Here is a 19,915-nt window from a genome sequence, read left to right as displayed (position 1 = left end):
AAGCCACAGCCGGTAAGGATGGACTGCTGCAAGTGCTCCTTAAACAAAAAAATGGTCTAAAAGGGGAGGTTACCTCTGCTAAAAAGAAAAGACAAAAAGGATTCCAGCTGGTGTGCGGCGCATGAACTGTAGTTTGAAGGCCATAAGGCCTTATCTTCTTTCTTGGGGCAGGGCTGAATTCCCTTGCTGTAGCACAACTAGGCACTTTTTTTTAATATATCAGGGGTTTTCTCCTGGTTTCTGACTAGCGACAGCAGAGACCCAGAGTGGTTTTTTTTTTTTTGCTTTTGCAAACATGTAAAAAGTGATGCGGAGCCTTCCACTGGGCTACAACCGTATTCTAGCCTCGTCCTGCACGGCAAGCTGCGGAAAAAGCACGGGAGTGCTACAGCCCTTGCTCCAGCCAAACGAAAATGAAGTCTAGCGGCATCAGGCCAGCCTTTCGTTCCCCGTCCCGCTCTGTTTCAGCAGTACGCCTGCGCCTCAGAGCTCTTTGGCAGGGAGAAGACCTTGCCTTCCTTCCTTCCCTCTCCTTTAGTGCTTCATTCGTGCAGCAGCACAAGCTCGGAGCTGCTGAGCTAAAATTAAGTAACCTCACGTAGGGTCAGTTGGTAGCATCGTAGCCTTTATTTGGAAGTACATTATACATGGGGTTTGAGATACCTGTGGTGGTCGCAGCACGCCGATCTGCTCCCCAGGCGGGGAGGAATGCAGCAAGCCAAGGGTTTGTGAGCAACTGGGTCACGTAGGCAGTGAAATGACTCGAGCATTCCCGGGTTTCCTATGGGATCGGCAGCTGGCTCAGAGATTGGCATAGTTATTCCTACTAACTGCCTGCTCTGCTAAGATGGTAACTAAGGTGGCAAGGAGTGAGCTTTTAATTAACGCCAAGTGCTTGACCAGGTGCTCTACCGTTGGGTTCTGAGCCCTACAACAAAGGCTGCCCCGCTGAGACCCCCGTGCTTTGGCAGCGCTGTAGCCTAACAGCGACTTGGGGACCACGGGGACTTGGCTCCTGTGCAGAGCGGCTGGAGGAGGCGCAGCAGGTACCAGCCCGGGCAACAGCGTCTGCCCCGGAGCCATGAAAAGCAAACACAAGCCCCACAGGATTTCGGTCCCGGCTGCAAAGAGAAACCCTGCTGCTTTGCTTTATCGCTTGAGGAGTGGCAAGCGGCCATGAGTCTGCTGCTGCCCTTCCCTCCACTGCACGAAGCGCCGCCCGTTCCCCCCGCGGTGTTGAAAGTGGCTGTTGGAGCCCTGCTAGGGCAAAGCATAAACTGAGCCCTGCACTTTATGACTCTTCTGGCTTCACACAGACCTATGAGTTCAAAAAGATAAAAACAAAACCCAACGCAAACAAACAAAAAACCAAGGCAGCAGCCTGCATGTTGAGAAACAAACATTGTGGCAAGAAGGAAACAGGCGAGAGGCTGAAACCGAGTGTCTTAAACCCACGCCTAAAGCAAAAGGAGTTTCACACGTAAGAGACGGTCTCATGATACAGCACTTCTGGGGCGACGTTTCAAGAATACAATCATCGAAGAATTAGGTTCCTTGATACAAAGAAAGGTTGGTTTGTACTACAGACGTAAGGGTGTTTGAAAGGAGCCCGGACTGACTCCCTAGCAGCTAGGTAGAGTTTCTTTGACACATCTACTGGCTCATAGCAGCTCACGCCTACAATCTGAGGACACAGTTAAAGTTATGGCTCTAGGATACATCGTCTAAAATCGACAGAAGCAGAAAGGCATCTGAAAAAATCAATGTAACGTTTAAATGGCTCAACACCTTTACAGTATTTATGGCCGTGCAAAACCCCTTCCCTCCCCGGTTACGGTTTAGCCGGTGAAGCTGCACGTGGAACTATGACACGAGGAGCATGAAACATGCAGATCGCCTAGGAGCCCGCACCACAGGTGAGTCCCAGCTACAGGTTTGCTACAAGGGAGATGCTCCCGACCGTACTCTAGAGCACTTACCCCGGGGAAAGCCGATAAAAGTACGACCGCCTGGTGGGAGGAGGCCTTTCGGAAGGGCAGGGCCTGGGAGGGTCTGCGGGGTCTTGCCAGTGTTACACCATGCACCATGGGCTAAGCACACAGGGAAGGGGAGAGAGAACCACAACCCAACCTGCGTCGCCGGCCGCGTTCGGTCTGGACCGAGTCACCACGCAGAGAAGTCACAGTTTTTTTTTTCTTCAACCGAGGTAAAACGAGAGATGGAACAGAGGGTGACTCGGGAAGCGGATGCGGCAAGACAAGAAGGGAAAAACGGACTTCTTGGCTCTTCGGTAGTACGGCATCCAAACGCACGAAGGAGACAGTGGAGGGAATTTCGGTGCACTTGGCTGTGCTCCTGGGCTCTAGTCGCCGGCCCTAGGAGAGTTCATCTAAAACCTAAGGTCCATTCGTCACGCTTGTTTTCTTATTCCTGGAAAGAGCTGTCCCTTGTCATCTTCATAAAAAGTTTGTCCATTAGAATCTCTTTAAAATCCCTCAGTCTAGCGCGGGCCATGAGGGGATATAGAACCTCTGTAAGGAACCCTCTAGGAGGCGTTCCATCCAAAAGGACAATTTGTGTAATTTGTTTTTAATGGATCTAGATCCCGGGCTGCAGGAGGATTTCCCTCTGGTTTCCGTGTGTAGTGAGGAATCGTAATCCTCGCACGAGCCCAGGGTTCCCCCCTCATCCCCCGATCTGTGAGGCTTGAAGAGGCAGAAGTATTTCTTGTGGCCGTTCAGAGCCAGGACGTAGCCCGTGTAGTCGCGCTCGAGGAAATGCTTGTCGTACTGGTTTGGGATGGGGGCCGCATCCTGCGCGAACTCTAACAAGTACTCCAGCCATTCTCGGTGCTTGTCCAGGCTGAGGAAGGAGAAATGAAGAGAGCTGCTCCTGGGGGAAAAGCAGAGGAGAAGCGGGATTAGCATGTCTCCCGAGTCAGGCTGGATTCCTACTGGGCCGGTAAGCGTTTGGAACAAGGGCAGGTGCAGAGCTGCGTCACCACGGCTCCTTTTTTAACCCAGTTCAGCACGCGTGACAGTTACCTAGCGTGCAGCACTGTCGTGCTCTCAATTTGTTGAGATGTGGGTACAGACAAAGCGGCAGCAGCGCCAGACCTGTCCGGCCACGTTCACCGAGCATGGCCAGGAAAGGCCGCTTGGTTTTCAGTGCTTAATGAATGTGGAGGCTGCTTTGCTCACCAGAAGCATTCCCTCCTGGCAAGCGAGCTGACACCGCTCCTAACCATTATCAGAGCAGCATTACGCACATTGTTAAAACAGTAACAGAAACCCAGGAGAGGGCCCCAGCCTACCCTGTGAACGTGTAGACTTCCAGGGCAAACTTCTGGAGGAGGGCGGTTTTGGTCGAGTTGGACAGGATCAAGACCACGTTCATGTGCCCCGGCCTCAGGCGGACCAGGTTGCTGTTATAGTTGATGTCCGTTAGCTCGGTCACCTCGACGAAGCCCTTCTTGGGAATCCTGCCGCAATGAAACAGTGGTTGAGCGAAAGTGAAAAGAAGGACCGGGAGTGACTGAGGATGGAGAAAGGGTGAACTTGTTCCCTGCCTCCTTACGCTGAGCCATCCCCGTGCCCTGTAGCTAAAGCCAGCTGAATCGGTGCAATGGCCAGACTCGGATCTTCCTCAACAAGTCAGGCAGACCTTGGCCTTTCCCTGAGAATGTCGCCTGGGCAAAACTCTGTGGGAATGGCCTGATAACTAAGTTTGTGCACCCCTGTCCTTGCTGGCCTGGGGCCTGGCTAACCACCACGCCTCCCCGCCCCGCTGCGCCCGCACTGCCCTGCGCAACAACTGCGCTGTGTCCCCGCTACTCTGGCGCTTCTCTGCTGTCGGCCTCACGCTCTCTGCACACGCTTTCTATGCGCAGATGCTCCCCGAGCAATGCTTCAGCAGAAAACATTTCTGGAGAAATTAGAGAGGGAACCTGTTACTCTCTTTGCTGAAGCTCGCGTCGTTCTTCTCGGTCTTTGCGGCGGTTTCTTCTTTCTCAGAGGGAGAAGAGTCCCTTGTATCACTCGAATCGCTGTAAAAGAAGATGAGCTTGTGTGTGTTTAAGGCGCCAGATTGGACCGAGTTGCTGTTGGCTGGGCCGTAAGATCCTCTAGGACGTTTTGGCATGCACTCACCTGAAAGCCTGAACAATAACGGTGCCAAAGAGGATGAAGAGCGCAGAGAAGAGCAAGGACAGCAGCGGCATCATTTCTCGCCTGAGGGGAAGATTTGCAAACAGCAATCAGGTCTGCGAGTTGCGCAGTTTCTGCTTGAATTTCAGTTCCTGTCTACCTCGAATAATATCACGCAGTTTCCCCAGAAACTCGGCTCATTTCCTGGGGTCTTAAAGAAGATCAGGATTTTGAGCACCGTCCTGCTGCCACCCACAACGAGGAGGATATAAATGGCTCCATTTTAAAATAAGGTGACAGGGAAGTGGTGAAAAACAATCGATGTGTGTTTTCAGGAGTGTAATGTACCGAAGTACCCAGCACTCAAGGCAGAAGCGAATGTCACTGTGGTGTCACCGCTCTTCACCTAAATCTCGAGAGAATACAGGCACCTACGTATTTTGATTTGTTCTCAATTCTGTTAATAAGAACCTGGTTCTACTACGGATCTGAACAAGGTACCAGCAAATCCTGCTCCCTGTCGAGGCTCATTAGCACCCAATCCGTACCAGTTACTGTGAAACAAACTGTCCCAGCAGTCCGAGATATAGTCCAGCATGGAATAGAGCCATCGGATAAGGAACATCTGTTGAAGAAGAGAAAAGAAAAGAGCAAATGACAAAACTGCTGTCCAGAGCCCAGACAGGACTCCCACCCCTTAAACAGAACTCCGGTCTGAATCGGCTTCGGAGCATGCCATAAGCTCTTCCTTCCCTGAGCGAGAAAACTTTTAAGAGTCTTGCCTTGGTATTTTAAAATATAAATAATGCCATAACCATCCAAAAAGGTAACACAGCTGTTAGGCAGCTGGAAAGGCCGTGCACTTACGGGAGCGAGTTCGTCATTCAAGTCTGCCAGGACAGTCTCTGAAGAGAGAAGGCCAGGGTCTGTCCTCAGCTGGTCCAGAAGATCCAGGAGGATGAAGTTGTCCTCATTGCTGCCTTGCCAGGCATCCTCCAAGGTTTTGTAGGCGATCTTCCCCGCGTTGTTGCGTCTCTCCAAAATGACCACCTGGACGAGCCAATAACATGGCAGATGTCAGAGAGGAAGGTACTTTTTTCTAGACAGATGCCCACAATTAGGCATCAGATCAAGGTGTAGCACCCTACATAAAGTGATGAGAGTCAGCATGACAGAAGGGAAAGGGGAGAAGAAGGGGGGGGGGAAAAAAAAGGAACCCTCACAGCTGATTTCCCCCGATACTTCTCCTCATCCATCAGCAAGGCGTCTGCAAATTCCGGCTGCCGATCATTATAGATGTGCACAAACTTCAGCGTGTCTTTTGTGTTGGCCACAGCGAAAGCCAAAAATGTCTCATAAGCCTCGGCAAACTTCTCGCCTTCTCCGGTAAGTAGGACCACACAGTGCCTAGGCAATGCAAGAAGATGGGGGATTAGGAGTCATTCTGGACGCGAGAGGAAACGACCCTCCCCTTTCCACTAGCCAGAATGATCCCAATGAGCCAGAAACCTATTGAACAGCACGGATACCCAGCATGATCCAATGCAGTCGTTTCCCTTCTCCCTCAGAATCCAACAAAAGGTGGCTTTAGGAGCAGCCCCAGAGCCTCGGGGAACAAAACGCAGTGACACGTCACCCACAGAGCCTTACTTTCGTTGACGGTGGGACTTCTTCACAGGACACAGCTCCTGGAAGAGCCTCTGGTTGGTGAGTCTGGCCACCATGAGGAACTTATTCTGGGAAAGGAAGTCGTCAATGAGCTGCTTCTTCATATCTCGTGCCTGGCAAGGACAAAGAAAGCAGAGGTCAGTACCGAGCAGGGTGAGGACAGTGAAGCTGTTGCAACATTCTCGTCTGGAGCCTGGGGAAGGCTGACAGCCATCACAGTCCTCACTGAAACCACCAGAGACGTTTCGAGGCCCCGAGACTGAGAAGCCACCTGCAGCCACCCTCCTGAAAAGGTCAGACAGCGTAGCCGAAGCCTACTGAGCATCCTCCCTCCTAATGATCGTGCTCTGCTCTGCTGAAGCCCGAGTTTCTGCTGAGATCGAATGCTCTTTACTCTGAAATCCGCCACCGACCAACCCCTCATCACAAGCTTGGTCAGAAAACCCTCAGTCAGTGTCCATCTCGCCTAAGCTCTCGGCGAGGACTGAGCAATACCTGCACAACATCAGCGGGCTTGTCGATGTGCTCCTTGAAGATCATCATGGTGGGCGTGTAGACGTTGATGTTGTACTGACTGGACAACTCCTCGGTGCCCCGGAGTCCAACGTACACGTAACCAAAGGACAAGTAATCTCGGTACGCAAAGGCGGTCAGCTGGAGGGGAAGAAAGCACCGGCGCGTGTTTACGTTAGAGAGCAAACAAGTTTTTCTCCCCCTGAGTGCCTGTGGCAACTTTGCTTTGAGAACACCTCCCGCTGTTTTAAACGTAACGCTGCTGCACAAGGTAAGAGCCCTTCCTCTCCCTTGCTGAGCGGCAGTTTGCATCCTCTTAGTCATCGTACAGGGAGCCTCAATGGAGCCACAGCTTTATTTTACAACCTGACATTTTGCACGGTAGCGGGCGTTTCTTAGGAAACGGGCTTTCCAGTAACCCAAAGTAGATGTGCCGCAAAAATCCCTCATTACCCATGAAGGTTAGCACGTGCCTCTGTTACCGCTACCTCCCAAACCCACCTGCACCTTCACATCCACTAAGGGCACATCTGTGGCGGGACAGAGAAATGATCTCCTAATGAAGTCGGTCATCTGGCCATGCCATTTTCAACCGACGTAAATCAACTTGTTCTCTTACAACGAGTCAATAGTATTTAGAGGCATCGGTCTGCCTCTGCTCACAGCAATATCACATTTTCTTTCGGAACAGCTGGATTTATTAGTAAGTCAAACAACGCAGTGACAGAAATCACATTACCTTGTATAATAACGGCACAACTGGCATATGATCAAATAGAAGGACATGGGGCTTGTTTTCTTTCTTCCAGTTGGAGAGAAAGCGGATGTAGTTTTTATCTGTAATCTTTAAATAGAACCAGCACATTAGTTTAACCTCTGAGCCCTACGCGATGCTGTAGGATTAGATGTCTGAATGAGAACTGAGTCTAAAAGAGCTGCCCAGGTGTTAGAGAAAGCAGACTCCGGGGGTTTGTCTTTCCAACAGGTATGCCTGATCTGTGCTTTTTGATACAGGAGATCAGTTAAAACCGTCTCGATCCCCACCAACCCTCTGAGCTAGTGCACCCTCTGCCAATGCTGTTCATCAATGCTGATGCCACATTCGTTCTCGTAACTGTTCGTTGGGGCCATACGCTTTACACATAGTGGGAAGCCAAGGGTTAACAGGCACCTGTGAGCTCCATCAAACCTGCTCTGTTTTAGCTGTGGTACCCCCTTGACCTAGAGGAAGGAGATAAAAGGGAGATCACAGCTGGTTTAGGGACCCACGGGGAGAGGAGCAGACCGCCAGCTCCGGTTTTGAGGAACGCCTGGCTGTGGGAGGTGAAATGGCTGCGTTAGCCACGGAAAGGGACAGCAGACCCCGCTTTTGGGGTGAGAAGTCGAATACCCAGACAACATCAGGTTGGGAGTCCATTGGGAAGGGTGGCCCCTTTCCCCAGAGGAAAAGGAGATGAGGCAAACAAGGCTCCAGGCAGAGGACGGGCAGGTGAGAGCGCTACAGGAGCTGACCTGGCCGCACTGCACTGAAAGGGGAGGTGGGTGCTTTAGGACTCTGCCAAAAATAACCGAGCAAGGCTGAAATGCAGGAATTTTTTTATCTAGTAGGGGGGTTTTACTATAATTTTGAAAGGGCTCACGCCGGCGGCTGCAGTTTCAAAGGTCTAAATCAAAACTGGACAAAACAAACAGCGGGTCTCTGGGTGAGTTTTAGCAGACAATACCTACAAGTCAGTGAGCGGTCCTTAAGTTGATGGATGAAACCCTGAGAAAGGAAGTGAAATCCGAAGGCAGGTAGGGCATGCTCACTGATTCCAAACCTGGGGGGTAGCTTTCGTACAGCTCTGGCAGCCGTGGGGTATTACAACTGGGAGAAGATCAGGCACACAAAGTTGCTGGCGTAACCACCTAGTAGCGTGATTAACCCTTTGGCAAGGGGAAGCGTTACGGAGCCGCATCACGTGATTGCTTCTGACAGCTCCAGGGTTTGTAGCTGTAATTACAGCTCTCAAAACGCCTCGCTTCACCAGCCTCAGTTGGATCTTCTCGCGTTCATGACACAGATCAGCTCAGGGGCTGAATTAAACAGATTAGCCACCGAAACAGCTGAAGAGAGACGAATATCCAAATAGGCATGAGAAGCAGCACGTGACACTCTTACTAGCGCGTACCTTTTCTACGAGATTCCCCGGCAGAAGGTTCTCCACGAATTGCCGCAGGTTTTCTCGAATGACAGCGTTGTGGAAGAAGGTTATTTTCCCGTTAATAAGCCCTAGTAGGGAGGGTGTGCTGTGCGCACCTAGGTGATGGGCGAGGCGTCTTTCGTACCCAGCGTGAACGACTCCGATTCCCACTCCTGAAAAAGGAGAGCGAGTTCGCATGAAAGATCACCAACCCAAAACACCTAGGAGAAAACCGAGGTTGAAGACCTGTTCCCTTGCCCAGCACCCTGCTCCCCAGTTATTCATGGGACTGTCCCTCCTAACTCTGTTCTTTCCCCCTCTTGCAACCCTTGCAGACTGTATTTAAAACTCATAGCTTTATCGAGTGATCCGCGCTGTATGGTAGCGGCCCTGAAGTTGAGGACATATGCCGCAGGGATCTTTGCTTAGCAAAGCCATCCAAGCACAGGACTGAAGAGCAACACAGCATTTACGCTGGTGGCCTAAACTCATGGCGGTGCGATCAGCTCTCGGCCACGCCAGCATTTATCATCATCAGTGCCGGACTAAGCCACTAGCCGTACGGACAGGAGAAAAGATATCTGGTCCTTGTGATCTACAGGATTAGGTTTTTCCTCATTTCTAACATACAGCCTCATCGATTGTGATGTTAGTTACACACAGGAAAGCATTAGGGTAAATCCCTGAGGAAATTTAGAGATTAAACTCAGTTCTCCGAAGCTGAAGGCAAGCGCTCGCTGGGCAAGGGACACGCGCCCAGCCTGAACAGCCTCGTCCTTACCCAGCGCCTCCAATTCCTGAGCAACTTCCTTCCACACAGGCTCAATGTGGATGCAGCTGAAACACCAGTCTGAGGTTATTTTAATGAGGTAAGGTTTCTTGAAACTATCTGGCACGATTTCGTTGATGTAGTGGGAAAAATGGAGCAAATACTTCTCATCGGAGCTGTCCCGCCTCTCCGAATTAAAGGGGAAATGGAAGAAGGACTCATCAAAATAGAAGCCTTCATGGAAGTGGTGGAACTGGCGATGCTGGTGCTGAGAGTAGCCCTGGCTGTCCCCGGCATCTCCGTAGCGATCAAAGTTTGCCCTTTTTTCCTCGTTGGAGAGAATCTGGGAAGTAGATGGTAGAAGAACGGTCGCCTGAAACCGTGAGGGAGAACTGCCCGGACAATAATCCCTTAGTAAATAACTGCAGCTGCATAAGGACGGGCTATGAGGGAACATGCACCCTTTGCTGCGCATTGGAGGGATAAATATTCTGGAAAAGGGAACTATCGCGTTGCCTCCAGGCTTACGGTGGTAAATAAGGGTAAAAAAAACCCCAAAGCCCAAAGAAAAGGAGCCAGTAAATCAAGACTGATGTACCCATTTCTGACACCAATTGCTCCTCGAGCCTGAACGTCACACCACCATCTGAGCAGTGACGCTTTTTTCTGGAGCAGCTTTTGCTGGCATCTATTTGAATGCTGAGGGTTTTCTCAGCGCATCATAAAGCGCCAGAAGTTTTACCGAGCAGCCAGAAGCCCCGCAGAGAAACTGCATTTATTTCGGCTGGGAGATGATGGTTTGCTTTATTTCTGCGGGCTCAGCTCACTTGCCCTGGAAGTGCCGGGTCAGCCACCGCAAACTGGGGCAGCCAATTTCGAGAGCCGCACAGGAGCGATGTGCAAATAACTACTTACGCAAAGAATAATTCGAAGGGACTAAAGCCCTGCGGTGACTAGCATGGTTTACATCATCCCCAAAATACTTCTATGGATGTGTGACACAGACAAGACAGCCACCCAGCTGTGTGGGGCTCAGCGAATACCCGCTCCTCCCTCGTTTGAGGCTTTTTAGTGAGAACAGGGTCGACCTGTAGCCAAATATTTGCAACAGAGGCCACTTTGGTGTCATCCAGCAGCTCTCTGTTGAGAAAAAAGACTAAACTTTTCTGGTCAGTAGTGTCCGCCCCCACAGGGTCCAGCACCTTTCCCGTGTAGCCATGTGCAGAAAAAGCACAAAGCCCAGTATGGAAAAACAAGGTCACTTTGATCTTAATGACAGCACGAGTTTAGCAAGAAGAGCGTGTTACCTCATAGGCCTTGCTAATCTGGATGAATTTGTCTTCCGCTCCTGGGTCCTTGTTTTTGTCAGGGTGCCTACGAGGCAGAACCGGAGGAAAAGGGGGTCAGCAGTTCCCCGGGGGGGCACAGCGAGCTGTCAGCATCCCTTCAGAGGCGAGCGGGATGCAGACAGTTAGGGTGTGTGGCAGCATCCCAAGGCTGAGATTGGATTGTACACCCAGCACATGCTCTCCCTACCCAAACCCCACCCCAAAACGCAGCACCGGGACACGTGCCATGCACCTGCAGACCTGTCCCTCCATCCAATCCATCGCGAACGGCCCAAGCCCAGGACAAGGGAATGTGTTTCTCCCCTACCCACTACAGCGGTGCATCCCTCAGCTCCTGCCCTACATATCTACCGCATTCTTCCTGTAAACTACCTCCTGCCACAGCCCTCAGACAAAGCTACGCTGGCTCTAAAAGCTCCGTGTGAGGCTATTTTCCAAGGTAACGTCTCAAGCCTCAGTGCACACCACCAAAGCAAGGGGCACGACATTTGTGGATCCAACGCGTTTCACTTCCACAGCACAGGGGTCGAGTTGCCCTTGGACATCGATGTATCAAACTGAGACTCAAACCCTGGCGTATTAAAGGCTCCTGGGTAAGTCAGGGGTAACTTTCCCCCCCATAGCCAGCCTGCGGGAGGGTTTTACAGCACGGATTGCTGGCGTGAAGGTGTCTGCTTGGTGTCAGGACGACTCCTGGGCCAAGAGGAAGACCCGGCGCTCGTCTCTGACAGCCTGCTGAGCCTTGTCTGGCACGGACCACCAGGTAAGGTGGCCAATGCCACCACCCGGCAGTGTCACCCGCTCCTCAGAGCACAGCGGCCTGGCTCTGTCAACCGAGAGGACGCAAAACAGCACCGTGTGTGTCCCCGTGTCCGGTGCCGGGGAGGGGAGATCAGAGCCCGGGTCGGAGGGGAGGCACGTACCATTCCCGGGCGAGCCGCTTGTAGGCCTTCTTGATGTCGGCCTGGCTGGAGCTCCGGCCGACCCCCAGGACGCGGTACGGGTCGAAATCCCCCGCCGCGGCCTGCGCTCCCAGGGCAGCCAGCAGCAAGGCGGCGGCCCAAGCCAAGCCCGCCCGCCCCAGCTGCATGGCTCAGGCGGGCAGAGGGGGCCGGCGGAGGCCCCGCAGGCTGGGGACCGGCGCTGAGGGGACCGGCGACCGGCGGGGGCCGCGGACAGGCCGCCCTCACCCACCCTGCGCCGCCGCTTCCGGCGCGCCCGCCCCGCCGTCACCATAGCGACGGCGCCGCTTCCGGTCACCGAGAGGGAGCGGCCAGAGCGGCGGCGGCGGCGCCATGGAGGAGGCGCAGCGGCGGGCCCTGCGGCGCGGGCGGGCCCGGCTGGTGGAGGCGCTGCAGGTGGCGCCGCTCTGGGACCCGCTGGAGGAGCGCGGCCTCTTCACCCGCACCATGGTCGAGGAGCTGCAGGTTGGGCCGGGGGCGGGCACCCACCGGGTCTCCCTCAGCCCCGGGGGTGGGCCCCGTGTCCTCTCAGCCCCGGTGACAGGCCTGGGGGGCGGCCCCTGTGGCCCCTCAGCCCCGGTGACAGGCCCAAGGGAGGCCCCCGTGTCCCCTTAGCCTGATGAGAGAGCTGGGGGGTGGCCCCGTGTCCCCTCAGCCCTAGTAACAGGCCCAAAGGAGGGCCCCACGTACCCTCAGCCCCGGTGACAGGCCGAAGGGAGGGCCCTGTGTCCCCTCAGCCCCACGGGAGGCTCCCCCGCCTCCCCTCAGCCCTGGGGACAGGCCTGGGGAGTGGCCCCCATGTCCTCTCAGGCCCAGGGGTGACCCCCATGCCCCCTCACCCCAGTGACAGGCCCAAGGGAGAGCCCCATGTCCTCTCAGCCCCGGTGACAGGCTCAAAGAAACAAACAGTGTCCTCTTCGTTCCAGTGACAGGCCTGGGGATGTCCCCTGTGTCCCCTCATCCTGGTGACAGGCCCAGGTGGAGGCCTCTGTGCCTCACTCAGCCCCACCGGCAGCCCCCTGTGTTCCCCTTAGCCTTGGGGGCGGGCCCAGGGGAGGGCCCCGTGTCCCCTCAGCCAGGGTGACAAGTGTAGGGGGTGGCCCCCGTATCCACTCACCCCAGTGACAGATACAAGGGACGGGCCTATGCCCCCTGAGGCCCAGTGACAGGCCCAAGGGAGAGCCTTGTGTTCCCCTCACCCCAGTGACAGGTCTAGGGAAGGCCTCTGTGTCCCCTTAGCCCGGTGACAGGTCTGGGGGGTGGCCCCCACCTCCTCTCAGGCCTAGGGGGTGGCCCCTGTGTCCTTTCGCCCCAGTGACAGGCCCAAGGGAGGGCCCTGTGTCCCCTCATTCTGGCTGACAGGCCTGGGGAGTGGCCCTTGTCTCTTCCTACCCCGATCCCTGCAGGTAAGAGGTATAAGACCATCTTCTTGTCCCCTGCCCCAGCTGGTGCCAGGCATAGGGGTTTCTCCTTGAGTCACCATCCCAACCTGGTGATAGGCTTAAGGGGCCCCCGTTTCCCCTCTCTGTTACTGGTGACAGGCTTGGGGGTGTCTTACCTTGTCCCGCACACCAGTGGCAGGCTGGGGGGTGTCTCTTCATCCCCAGGGGACAGGCTGGGGCTGCTCCCTTCTCCTTGTCCCCCTAAGTCCCTTGGTGGGCTGCAGCTGCCTGTCTCAGTGGCAGCAGCAGGGCTTTATGGTTGGAGGGTGCCCAGGGCTAGGGTTCAGGTGGCAGCTGGAGGTCTCTGTGACTGTGTCCGCCGGGTTTCGGTCTCGTTCGTCCCGTGTAGATGTGCCTTGTTGTGGATCCTCATGTTTCCCCTCTCTGGGCTGGAAGGGCTGGCCAGGTGGTGCACCTTGGCTCGGGGTGAATGTGCATTGTCCTGGGCTTTCCTCCTCTGCAGAGCGCCGGCAGCCGAGGAGACCAAGCCCGGCAGCTGGTCATCGACCTGGAGACTCGAGGGAAACAGGCTTTTCCTGTATTCCTCTCAATCCTGCGGGACACCGGGCAGGGTGACCTTGCAGACATGCTGATCAAGGAGTGTGAATGCCCACCAGTATCACCACAGCTGGTAGACCTGAGGCCTGTTGAGCTGGACTTACGTGGAGAAAAGCGTAATAAAAGTAAGTATTGAGGGTGCAGTTGTTTTCTGGGTAAACAGCAGCACAGGGGATGGCAGCTGGGACCCCCCTTGCTGTGGGTGATAGCCTGTGAAGTCCTGATTTTTATTATCCTGGACCACGGCTTGTAGAGGTGACTGTTCAGAGCTGTTGGGAGAATGTCGTGCTTTCTAGTAGCAGAAGCTTCTAAGCTCAGGATATTTGCTCATGAGGCTGGGAGCTTCCTTCTCTGTATTTTTGCATCCAATCTCCGCAGTACCTTGGTGAAAACATATTTTGCTATGTCCTCACCGTCTCATGCGCTGCTGAATCTGTGTGCAGATCCAGCTTGTGTGCTTGTATGGAGAAACTGTAGTCTGTCAAACACTGAAAAGGGGAAAACAGACGCAATGTCACATCACGTCCTTGCAGCAGGGTCCCTGCAACAGGTGGCTTTTGGTTCAGGTCCTTCTGGGGATCCCAGATGGGTTCCTTGTAGCATGAAATCAGGAGGAGGAGAAGGTGAGACCCGTTTGTCCTGTATCATTACAGATGTGAACTTTCCTGAACGTTTGTCCATCCCGGTCCAAGCTGAGAGTGAAAGACCTCAGATGCCTCCGGTGCCAGCCCGGGGTAAGCCAAGTCCCAGGCTCTTCCAGAGGGTCAGCATGCCAAACACTTGTTTCCAGTGTGTGGTGGGGTGGGAAGGGGGAATTTTTTGGTGTCGCTGACACGTCACACGGGACAGGGCGGGATTGGTGTTAATTCCAGGAGGACGGGGTATAACGTCTCATTGTGGAGCGTGGAAAGCTAAACACCGTGTCTGTGTTGTGTGTTGTAGGTTCGGCCGTTGACAAGAGGAACCGCGATCTGGTTAGTATTTGGTTAGGCCCAAAGTGTTCCCTAATAAGCAGAAGCTCTGTGCCTTGTGGGTGGCTACCAGAAAATAGCCCTGGGACAGTTGGTTCTTGCTTTGTGTTATCTGAGCCATCGCTCCGAGGCTGACACTGCTGTAACAGGGCCAGTCGGCTCAGAGCAGGTCAATCGTTAACCAGCTCCTCCTTAAGATTCCCGCAGCTGTAACGCAAATGACATAACACAGAGTTAAAGCTTGTGCTTAAACAGTTCCCAGCGAGGCAACTGGTAATTTCCGAAAGCATCAAGTCGTGTGTTGTCTGGGAAGTGATGTTTAGACTTTGTAATTGTAGTGTTGAGAAATAGAAGGCAGGAAAACAATAATGAAGTCGCGCAGCATGCTTTGGCACGTTGGGAGACGCGCAGGGAAGCGAGTGTTGTGAATACGTCTGGAGTTGCCTTCCGACAGCCTGCAGTCTGTGGGTGAATAGTGAGGAGGGAATAGTTTGGCTGTGCACGTGCGAGGCTTGTGGATGTATTGGTGCAGGTTTTTGGGTAGCCCTCATAAAATTCCTGCGTTGCTGTCATCAGTGGTAAAGCTGAGTCTCCAGGAGATTTCTCTCTTGGCTCCTTACGTAGGCTCTCATGGTGAGAATTCATGGAAACTTCAGCTTACCATCGGAGATGTTGCAGGGAAAGAAGCAGCCCGTTTTCCACCAAGGTGGTCCCCAGCTTGGCAGGTTGTTTTGTGTTCCCTGGCTGCTGGTAACGATGTGCATGTGGAGAACGGTTGCTGTTGTGCATCCCTAGTCCCGGAAAAATGAAAAAGCTGTGAAACGAGCTGCTTTAAGGAATTGTTGGTGTTGTGTCCCACTGGATTAGCTGGTGAGCGCTCTGAATAAGAGAGCGTTTAATTGCAACTTGTGCTTGCCAGGTTTACGAGCTGAAAGCGGACCCGTGCGGACATTGCCTGATCCTCAACAATGTCGAGTTCAGTGGAGACACGAATCTGTCGACTCGAGACGGCTCCAACGTGGACTGCAAGAAGCTGGAGAAGCGCTTCAAGTCCTTGCACTTTGATGTCCTGATTCGGCATGATCTCAAAGCTCAGGTGAGGCCAGTCACATCCAGCTCATGTGAGGGACAAGAGGGGAGCTCCTGGAAGCGATGGGAGTGTGTTACGGGATGTATCCCTGTGTTGGCAACATGCCGAAAGCCCCACCCTGCGCTGCACAGAGAAATAATCAACCGCTCACGTCCTCTTACTTTATTGTCGTGCTGCGACTGCAGAAGGAGAAAGGACCTTGCGCGTTTTCACCCTTCTGCCTGAAGTTTGATTCCTGGTTGTGATTTGTGGGGAAATTAGTGAGGCTGCATTTCTGCGCTAGCTCTGATGGCCTCTGCGTCGTGTGTGGCGGGGGGTGGGATTTTCCTGTCTGTACAGTCCCTGAAGCGGTGCAGGGAGCTCAATCGTCTGGAGCGGCTGCTGAAAGTAACCCAAAGTTCTCTGCTCGCCCACCAGCCCCTAATCAGATGCAGTGCATTTTAGTGGCTAAACGGCGTGGAAGTGTGTTTTGTGTTGTGTTGCTGTGTTGTAAAGAATGCAGCGAGGAGAGAAATGTGTGTAATTAAATCAACCCATGTTAAATAAGGGCAGAACTGCAGAAATACTCACTGTCTGCCAATGGGTTTTGCTGCCTGTATGTGGGGTGTGTGTTACCCCGTGGCAGAGAGATTGACCGGATCCTTCTGAGCAGCACAGCCGTGATAGACGGATAAGAGCAGGGCCCAGCAGTACTCTGCGGCTGAGGTATGACTTGAAAAGCTCTTACTGTGGTGTTTTCTCTGTAGGAAATGGTTTCAGAGCTGCAGAAGCTGGCGCGGCGCGACCACAGAGCCTTGGACTGCTGCATCGTGGTCATCCTTTCCCATGGGTGTCAGGTGGGTTTGTCGCGCCTCTCCCTTTGCTCCTTAGGCAGGTTCCCCACATGGGAAGGGGTTAATTCCCTGCGCTGTGGTCTCACACGCAGGGTGGGAGGGAAGTGGTCTGTCCTGACCGATCTGGTGTCGAGGTATGTTGCGAAGAGTTACACTCTTGTATCTAGGTTAAAGAAAATGGCAGCTTCTCCAGTGGAGTATGATCCGGTGTTGCCTGTGGACAAGTGTTCTCCGTTTTGGAAGTTGGGGTGTATAATTCGGAACTGAATGATGGGCAGAGAGCGCAGGGAGGTAGCACTAACCCTCTTACTACGGTCGTTTAGTCCTTCCTGTTTCTCCGGCTCTGCTGGGGGAGATGCTATTAGTAGTAAAGGCTCTATCGCAAGTCAGAGGCCTCGAAGGATAAGGACCGAGCAGTTGTTAGGAAAACGGTGTGTTACATGCCTGTTGTCCCAGAGGATGAAGAACCCTGGCTGGAGGAGGCGGGATAGGAGTTGGATAACAGGAGGAGTTGGATTTCTGGGGTTTAGCATTTTTTCAAATGTCTCCTGAGTGTCCCCTCGGGCATCCCTTCACCCTGACGTGGTGCACGCATTTGCACAAAAGTGAAGAAATGAGATTTGTTCTGGTAACTTCAGGCTACAAAGCACCCGATCAGAAATGGGCTCCCTCGGAACCGGCCTCCTTCCGCATTACTAGCTCCCGGATTTTCCTCTTGCAGATGAGCCATAATCAGTTTCCCGGAGGCGTTTACGGAACGGATGGAAAACCCATTCCAATAGAAAAGATTGTGAACTATTTCAATGGGTCCAATTGCCCGAGTTTGAGAGGAAAACCCAAACTCTTCTTCATCCAGGCCTGTGGTGGAGGTGAATCTTTGTTTTAGCTCCCAAAGGGAGTCAGCTGTTGGGCGTAAGCAGGCTTCGGAGATTTAGGCTTTGACGACTTGTTTCTTTTTTGTGTGTTGCCTGTTTCTCTGGCTGTCTTCTCTTACTCTCGGCCCCACTTTCTTACTGCTAGCATGGGTTGAGTGTAAGAACTTGGGCGTGAGCCTCTCGTAGGAGGGCAGTACAGTTTCGCGTGTGCTGGAACAGGTTTTCCGCCCAGTAGGGATGCGGGACGGAAGGAGGGGAGTAACTGCGGCACCCGGCCGGGCAGTGCCCACTGACTGGCCGCTCCAGGTCTTCAGCCGCGAGTTTGGTGGGGAAGCACGGACCGAGGGCTTTCGCGTGAATCGCCTGAGGGCTCCGACTCAACCAGCGCAGCCCAGGGGCCAAAAAGCTTTGTTTTCTTGGAGGGCCTTTATTCTTTTTTATTTTGTTTTTTCATCTTTTCTTAATGGAGGATGTACAATCATTGAGTGCTTGGGTAAGATGAACACCAGGGATTGTCTTGTTGCCGCTTTTTGCAGAACAAAGAGATCGAGGCTTTCCAGTGGATAGCGATTCACCCGGCAACGAAGCTCCTGGAGGTTCTTTGGAGTCGGATGCAACTCCTTTTCGGACTCTGTCGGGTGGCACGGACGAGCCGGATGCCGTAGCCAGTTTGCCCACGCCCAGCGACATCCTGGTCTCCTACTCCACTTTTCCAGGTGAGAGAGCCTGCACAAATCCTTTGCTTGGTACAGGGAAAGTAGCAAAAGAGGTCGGAGCTTCATGGCCAAAGTCAGGAGCAGTTAGGGACGAGTGGCTCCTCCGCTGGGGATGGCAACCAGGGAGCGGCAGTAAGTCGTTGAGATGAGAACGGAAGACTGGCTTTAGCAATAATGTTCTCTTTCGTTCTCTGAAGGTTTTGTCTCCTGGAGGGATGCCTCGAGAGGCTCGTGGTACGTGGAAACGCTGGACAACGTGCTGGAGCAACACGCCCGTTCGGAAGACCTGCTCAACATGTTAACGCTGGTAAATGTCTTTTATTCCTGCTTTTTGTAGTCACGACGAAGGAAATAGTCAGAGCTGCAGTCACGGCACTTCTTCAGCAGATGGTGGCACGGCAGCTATTGATTTCAAGGGAGTACCGTGGGACCCTCGCTCTGCCGGTTGGCATTCAGTGCAAGGGAAGGACCTTGGGGAAATGACAGATGTGTCTGGAACAAAATGAGTGGAAAGGGAATGCGCTTTTAAGTAAACACCCAAAGGGAAAGAGGGAGTTTGGGGCTCACGCTGAGAAGCACCTGCCGGAGGCAGCGGGGTGCACTGCTGCAGCCGGGGTTACTTTTAAAGGCCGTTTTCCCACAAGTCCCATGTGTTTTTGCTGTCAAAAACATCTCGTTTTAGGAGACCTGCTTACTGTCCCCTCCCACGGTCCCATTCCCCGTCCTTGTCACCGTGCTTCTCGTGAGAGATCACGCCCTCGACACATCCGGCTCCTCAACCGCTCTCCCTCTGTTCCCAGGTGGCAAACGCCGTCTCTGGCAAGGGGAGGTACAAGCAGATCCCGGGATATTTCAACTTTCTCCGTAAAAAATTCTTCTTCATGTGCAAATGACGTGTGGGCTCCAAGGTCCCTGCCAAGTGGGAGAGTGACTCCTCTGCGGCCGGATGAAATCTGTGCCCCCTGTGGCTCGGCATCAATGCTCCTGGTGGCCTTTGTCTGTCTGTCGAGATGTTTGTCTTGAGAAACGTAACCTGTGAATGCTGTCCTTGCTGGGAAATAGAGAAATGATGGAGCCTGGCGCTGTGCTGATGGAAAATGTTAGGGACGGAGCAGGAATGGGTGAAGGAAGCCCCTTTGCCGGGGCACGTGCGGAGGAGAGTGGCTGTAGCTCGCTGCGATGCGGCTGCGCTGGGCCTCCGAGTATTTTTGTATGATGATTGCGATGTTTGTGTCCTTTCTGCTTGGACAACCCATTGATGGAATCAAGGTCTGGCGCTTCAGTGGAATGGAATGATTTTTGCAATTGATACTTCTCATTTTCAATAAAACGCAATGAAAAAGGAAAAAAAAAATCGTTTGCGTTGTATTTCCTTGTCTGTTGATTTCAGTATCTCCCGAAGGTTTCTCTGGAATGGGAAGAGCCAGAAAAGCCTTGCTCATGTGAATTTTTAGCCTCCTGCTGTTACTGATGGCATTTCTAATGCGGCCGTGCCAGCATCCGGAGAAGGATGTTGAGGAGTTGATCGATGATTGAGGAGTCGATCGGATGCCAATCAGGAGTTACCGCAGGAAACTGAGGTGGATTTTTTCAGATATCAGAGCTGAGTTAAAGCGCTCGCCCTGACGAGCTACTGCAGTGACGGTTTTGGGTCACAAACCCTGGATGTATGTGGGAATTTGGGGAGAAACCATCCTCGGAGATGGAGGAGCTGCCCTGCTGGGTGGGATGCTTGGGATCCTGGGCATCTCCAATCTGCATTTGCAGTCACTCGGTATTTCCATGCTCCTTTTTTTGGGAGCATTTCAGGTGCTTTGAGGCAGTTCAGCGCCGCTGGCAGA

At 53.3% G+C, this 19,915-nt stretch overlaps 2 protein-coding genes across 2 annotated transcripts; one reads left to right on the top strand and one right to left on the bottom strand.

Moving 5' to 3' along the window:
• Positions 1-121: 121 nt before the first annotated feature.
• DNAJC16 (DnaJ heat shock protein family (Hsp40) member C16) lies at positions 122-11,827 on the bottom strand. Its single transcript, XM_054222334.1, has 14 exons — positions 11,551-11,827; positions 10,586-10,652; positions 9,291-9,621; positions 8,498-8,682; positions 7,066-7,170; positions 6,309-6,467; positions 5,796-5,926; positions 5,369-5,552; positions 5,013-5,195; positions 4,694-4,770; positions 4,149-4,229; positions 3,947-4,045; positions 3,314-3,481; positions 122-2,892 (listed from the first exon to the last, which is right to left on the bottom strand). Exons 1-14 carry the CDS (start codon positions 11,715-11,717, stop codon positions 2,496-2,498), a joined length of 2,334 nt encoding a protein of 777 aa, XP_054078309.1. The 5' UTR covers positions 11,718-11,827; the 3' UTR covers positions 122-2,495.
• Positions 11,828-11,905: 78 nt separating this feature from the next.
• CASP9 (caspase 9) lies at positions 11,906-19,421 on the top strand. The gene is made up of 10 exons (XM_054222552.1): positions 11,906-12,054; positions 13,495-13,714; positions 14,243-14,323; positions 14,532-14,563; positions 15,480-15,656; positions 16,397-16,486; positions 17,205-17,352; positions 17,895-18,074; positions 18,272-18,381; positions 18,875-19,421. Exons 1-10 carry the CDS (start codon positions 11,923-11,925, stop codon positions 18,965-18,967), a joined length of 1,263 nt encoding a protein of 420 aa, XP_054078527.1. The 5' UTR covers positions 11,906-11,922; the 3' UTR covers positions 18,968-19,421.
• Positions 19,422-19,915: the final 494 nt, after the last annotated feature.

Source organism: Rissa tridactyla, chromosome 16 (genome assembly GCF_028500815.1).
Source record: "Rissa tridactyla isolate bRisTri1 chromosome 16, bRisTri1.patW.cur.20221130, whole genome shotgun sequence".
Classification (NCBI taxonomy): Eukaryota; Metazoa; Chordata; class Aves; order Charadriiformes; family Laridae; genus Rissa; species Rissa tridactyla.
The sequence above is the reverse complement of the archived record's forward strand: the minus strand, read 5'-3'. Positions and strand labels throughout refer to the sequence as shown.